We start from the raw sequence: 5,880 nt of genomic DNA, 5'->3' as shown, positions 1-5,880 counted from the left end.
CAAATCGAATTAGGATTATAAAATAAGATTCGTTAACTCGACTAACTCAAAATTTTAAGGCGTCACGTTGGTAGGTGAAAATACAAAACAACAAATTAATAATTAATAAATATAGTAATTCAATCATCCTCGGAGAGTTTTAATAAATTCATTAGTAATTATTGTCTTTCTATTATTTACTTTAATAATTTAAAAGATTGATTAAAACTAAAATTAACTAACGAATGTGTCAGGGAAATAAAACGCAAAAATAGTCAAATATTAACCAAGTGATAAAACAATACTTAGATAAGAGTCCACCTAGATTTCATCTATAATTCTCAATACAACTTCTATTCTTAGTTCTTTGATATGTACTTTGATATGTAGAAATCTCTAATTTCACTACACCAAAACAGGTCTTTAGCGGCGTTTTTTAATGCCTTTAGCGGCGCTTTTTAACGCCGCTAAAAGTATTTGCGGCGTTTTTGAAAGCGCCGCAAAAAACGACGCTGTTGTCAACGCCGCTAACATTTGCGGCGTTTATTTCTATAAACGCCGTTATAGAGCAGGACCTTTAGCGGCGCTTTTTCTGAAAAAGCCGCTACAGAGCAGGACCTTTAGCGGCGCTTTTCCACAAACGCCGCTATAGAGCAGGACCTTTAGCGGCGCTTTTAGGAAAAACGCCGCTATAGAACAGGACCTTTAGCGGCGCTTTTTCCACAAACGCCCCTAAAAACATATCTTTTAAAAAATAATTTTTTAAATAATATTTATTTCTATGATAAATATTATATTATATTTTAAGGATAAATAAAAATATTATTTAAATTAAATTTTCTACAAAAATTTTAACTTTAAAACTAAATATAAAATTTAATGAATTTAAATTTAAAATTTAAAATAATACATTAATAACACAATTAAAATCCAAAAGTTAGAACTCTTAAGTAAAAATAAAAATTTAGAATCAAAACTAAAATAAATAATACATATGCAAGGTAATAAAACATACAATGCATTTTCTTACTCAAATAAATAATACATTTACTTAATCAAGGAAATCTTGTACATTATTGAAGTCACACCATCAAATCTGTACCCATCAAACTTATACTCCTCTAGCCACCATCTTGCATATGAAAGAAGATACCTCAATACCTAAAGCAACAACTAAGAAATAATATTTACAACTGGAAGGGAGGAAGCCAAAATCTTTAAACAAGCTATTCATTAAGAAATGTTTAGGTAGAAGTACATACTTCCCAGCTTCCATAATTAAAAAGGCGAGAATCCCACACCGAGTGGTGACCCCTTGACCCCGTGTGGAAGTAATGAGCATCAGTTCCATCAAACATGTTCAGCCCATCTAACACATTATTGGAAGCATGGCTGTATTCATAAAACATCATTCAGATACACAGGTAGATAAGAAAATAAAATTAGCAACTTAACTATAGAATAAAAATGAATGGGGAAATAGCAAAAAAATACTTTCACAACAAGCTGGTCGTGAACAATCATACTAGAAATTTTATAGTATTCTAGTCATTTATATATTCTCAATCAATTACGACTTTGCTTCTCTCTTTTAGATTTATTTTTTAGCAACCTTTTAGGAAGCAAAAATCAACTAGAGAAACGAAGGAGTAAAAGTGACAACCAATAAGAGCCTAAATTCTCATGGCCATATTTGCATCAAGTCTACTGGAAAAATGAGCATAAAGCCAAAGCAGGAAAAGAATAAGAGTTCAAGTTCTCATTTTATTTACAAAACAATCAGGGAAAATGTTGGCATAAAAAGTATAACATCAAATATAGCTGAAGGGCATGTTTCTAGAAATTATATTCTCCTGCAGACATAACTATATAGTGAAGATGAAACAATTATAAAGAAAATTATAGCTTTAGTACCTTTAATATCTAATGAGCCTTGCACATGGTTGGCATACAAAGACGCAGGAAAATTAACCTTTAATATCTAATGTTTCATAATTGCCCAAACATAAACATGAGATTTTAAGAAATAAAACAATAGACAATAATTTAAAGTTTCTAATATTAGTATTTATTTGTAATAATTATATTTAGTTATATTAAATAAAATTATTGATAAATTTTATTTTATTTAATAATGATGATGTATAATATTATTATTTATTAATGATAATTGAGACCCATGCATCCATACATTATAACCTAAAAATCAAGCATTAATTTAGTTTTCTATGTTAAAAAGATAGAACTTGTTTTAAAAGGTATTAATCTGAAATAAGATAATTGACTAATATTTTATATTAACTTCTTTACTTGTATTTAATATTTTTAGTCATTCTTCAAAACAAGGTTAATTTTCCAAAATTTAAGATTTTATTTTACTTTTCAATAATTTAATTATGTTTATTAACTCTTACAAATTAAATCTTGTAATTGGATAAAGATTGGGATTGATACCCACTCCACTACAACAAATATGAAAATATGGAAAGAACATAGGAAAGTATGTAGAAATAGAACAACGATGAAACTGTGAAGATAAATAGAAAGAAATAAAACAACAAATCACAGTTAATTGGTCTCTTATATTAGCAAAATAGAAGCTAAAATATTTAATCCAACACAGCTCCAGTTTAAGCCACTCAGTAAATGCATTGGAACTAAATGTGTTACTTGAGCATAAAACATTCAGGCATAGAAAACTGAAATCCTCCTCTTCTACATGCCTCTATTAGGAAAAAGGTAATTTTTGGTTTGACATATTCACATATAATGAGAGAATATACATTTATCATTTTGCGGATGTCTAAAAACCGTAGGGAACAGGGATTTAGATTTATACCTGCCTATAATTTGCTTCTTTTGAAGTAACATGTAGCAAACAATTAGTCTATATGAATAAAAGAAATAAGAGTATATAGTAATATCCCTCTGCTGAAATACGCATATTCAGTTATATTCCAGTTCATATAACTACTGCTAGGATTTGGATTCATAACTGTTGATAATTTCTTTGAATCAATCTATAGGAAACAATCATCATCACATAAAACCAAAATCAGAGAGTAAATAGCAATTTCACTCTGCTAGAATATAAGAAGATATTAAATCATACTATACCATCAATGCATGATCCATCATATTCCAGTTTATATAATTATTAGATATAATATGATTAACCCAAATGAAGACCAACCAACATATTTAAGCATAAGGGTATGGGCAAATAAATTACCTTGATTAGCTTTGGATTATTTTCAACGACATGCTTAAGACCTTCATCAGTAATCCTTTGGCAATCAACCAGGCTCAAGCATTGCAAGCTTCCTTGGCCTCTACCAGTTATTTGTAAAAGAACATCATCCGTAATCTTCTCATTCAGTGGCAGATTTATGTGAATATCCCTCCATAAAAGAGGATCATTCTGAACTACAGATCGCAGAGATGTGCAAACATTCTCAATAACAAAAAGATCTCGCACACCCAAATAGCCAAGCGCCAAAATAAGAGCTTCATGAGGGGTTCCTTCATGTCCCTCAGCACGAACCTCACAGTCCTGAAATTCTTCATTTTCCTGATCAACCGAAATCATATCTTCATCCCCAAAAGACAAAACATCCTCTACATTACAATGGAAAACCACTGTCAAACTACCCAATACAAATAAAAACTAACACGAGACTAAACTAAGTTACAGGGAATAAAACAATTGAAAATAAAGGCACGACCTTCATTTTCAATGCAACTAGCTATGGCATTATCTGACAACTCATGCTGAAGTAAAAAGCTAGCAATAAGAATATTTTCCATTCACACTTCTTCTCTTTGCTTCAGTACTGAGCAAAAAACAGTTAGCAAAAGAGTTAGCAAAAGTAGCAACTAACTGCTACCTGATGAACTAATCTCAGCTTAACGAAGCTCAATAGTTTCAAATTCTTAGCTAATTAATCTTCAAAGCTAAAAACAACATGAAAAAAATGATAAAAGAAGGCAAATAAAGGAAGCTTAAATAATAATTTGATTGCTAACATGATAAAATCTCTGTATTTGATCTTGTGCATCAGGAGGTATCTCTCTTCCAGGGATGAAGGGATTTTTCTGTTACAGCAGAAAATTAGATACTGCTTAAAATACAAATAAAATGAAATAAGTAAATCCAAGAACAAGTATTAGCATAAAATGAAATAAGTAAATCAAAAGCAACTATAGAGCTCCAGAGAATAAAATTTTAATCCTGTATGTAGCTAAGATCTTTAACCAATCAAATATTCCACAATGAACCAAGATAAGAACACAACCTCATCTTGAGATGGTAGCGTCGAATTTTTGGACTCCTGTACAATTTGCTCTTTGGCATCCTCCATGCCTGTCGTAGCTCCTTGTAAACCCCATCCCTAAATATTTACTTGCTGAAACATATATGTTCTGCATCAAAACCAATTATATAATTGCAGTAACAATGAAAAACCCCCAAATACAAAATATTTTACAATTAATAACATGCCAAAAATTTTACATTACATTAAATATTACAAATACTAACCATTGAATTTAATTAATTTGAGGCAGAAGAAATGAGGTCCTTACTTAAGCTAGAAATACGAATTAAAAACCCTATGAATATCAAAACCTAACAAACAATCAAACCACAATATATTCTCCAACTAAAATTAAAAACAACCCTACATAAAAAATAAAAAACCCTAGGTGCTAACAATTATTTTACAAGTTAATTCAGCAAATAAATGACGATAAATTGGAACTAAATTTAAAGATTGGAGGAAATAAAATGCGAAATTGAAAAATATCGAAGTACCTGAATATTTTTCAGCACTCTGAATGGATCAGAAATTCAAAGGAAAAGATTTGAAAAATGGCGTTTGAAAAAAAATACAAAAGAAAAAGAGGAAAACCAATAATTAGACTACCAAAAGCAAGAACAGGAACACAAGAAAGAGAAAGAGAGAAAGGAAAAAACACAGAGTTAATAAGCTTTTGGGTTTTTTTCTTGGACGTGGGAAATTAGGGATTTTGGGGGGAAAGTTGGGAGAGAATTTTATAAAATGGCACCTGTTTTTTTAAAGTGAAATTATTTTTTGTGGCGTTTTTAATAAAAACGCCGCTATGCAAAAAAATTATTTCATTTAAAATAAAACGACACTATTTTGCTATGCTAAAAGGGCACTATTTTTTTTAAGTAAATTTTTTTTGTGTCGTTTTTATAAAAACGCCGATATTGCTTAACTTTTGCGGCGTTTTTCATAAAAACACCGCAAAAAATTATTTCATTTGGAATAAAATGACACTGTTTTGCTATATAAAATGGAGCTATTTTTTTAAAGTAAAATTATTTTTGTATGCTTTTTATAAAAATACGCTAAAAATTATTTCATTTGGAATAAAACGACAATTTGCTTTTGCTATGCTAAAAATCTTTTATTTTGTTTGTTAAAATTATTAGTTAAGTGATTTTATAAAATATTTATTATTATTTTTATAAATTGAATTTTTATAAAAAAATCAAGTACTCTCAAAATAAATATCGTATATTTTAATAAGAAAAAATGATTAAATGACTGTAATTAACTATTAAGTTAGAATTATCCAATATAAGCAATTATTCTTTCACATATCAAATTTCTATTAAAGATTGAGACGTTAATCATGATTTTATATTATTCATTTCCGATCTAATCTCTATTTTATTAGAAATATTTCTTCCTAACTAAAATATAATTATTTTGCTAGATGTTCGATGTGGAATGATTTTAGTTTTTGTATTTTAATTTTATTTACAATTTATTATTATCTCTTTTACAATTATATAAGAACTTATTTAATATATAAATTAAAAAATACTAATTAATCTAAATCTTAAACCCTAACCCGACCCCAAATCTCTAA

At 28.9% G+C, this 5,880-nt stretch overlaps 1 protein-coding gene across 5 annotated transcripts; it reads right to left on the bottom strand.

Annotated features, from left to right (window-relative positions):
- Window positions 1-974: 974 nt before the first annotated feature.
- Window positions 975-5,032, bottom strand: LOC128032027 (F-box protein SKIP14-like). 5 transcript variants are annotated; one of them, XM_052626032.1, is made up of 6 exons: window positions 4,793-5,028; window positions 4,275-4,401; window positions 4,006-4,074; window positions 3,705-3,812; window positions 3,212-3,597; window positions 975-1,371 (listed from the first exon to the last, which is right to left on the bottom strand). In XM_052626032.1, the coding sequence occupies exons 4-6, from the start codon at window positions 3,784-3,786 to the stop codon at window positions 1,357-1,359; spliced, it is 483 nt and encodes a 160-aa protein (XP_052481992.1). In that variant the 5' UTR covers window positions 3,787-3,812; window positions 4,006-4,074; window positions 4,275-4,401; window positions 4,793-5,028; the 3' UTR covers window positions 975-1,356. The 5 variants fall into 5 exon arrangements, 4 of the variants coding, with proteins under 4 accessions (XP_052481992.1, XP_052481991.1, XP_052481990.1 ...); XR_008192514.1 differs by lacking the exon at window positions 3,705-3,812 and having other exon boundaries at window positions 4,793-5,032; XM_052626031.1 differs by lacking the exon at window positions 3,705-3,812 and having other exon boundaries at window positions 3,212-3,550; window positions 4,275-4,385; window positions 4,793-5,032.
- Window positions 5,033-5,880: the final 848 nt, after the last annotated feature.

This window comes from Gossypium raimondii, chromosome 13 (assembly GCF_025698545.1).
Source record: "Gossypium raimondii isolate GPD5lz chromosome 13, ASM2569854v1, whole genome shotgun sequence".
Taxonomy (NCBI): domain Eukaryota; kingdom Viridiplantae; phylum Streptophyta; class Magnoliopsida; order Malvales; family Malvaceae; genus Gossypium; species Gossypium raimondii.
This window is presented reverse-complemented; position numbering and strand designations above follow the sequence as displayed.

Coding starts and splice junctions, on each gene's coding strand:
- LOC128032027 (XM_052626031.1), bottom strand. CDS start 4,340: ATGGAGGATGCCAAAGAGCAAATTGTACAGGAGTCCAAAAATTCGACG. Junction 4,075..4,274: donor CGCTACCATCTCAAGATGAG/GTTGTGTTCTTA, acceptor CTGCTGTAACAG/AAAAATCCCTTCATCCCTGG. Junction 3,551..4,005: donor AAATACAGAGATTTTATCAT/GTTAGCAATCAA, acceptor TCGGTTGATCAG/GAAAATGAAGAATTTCAGGA.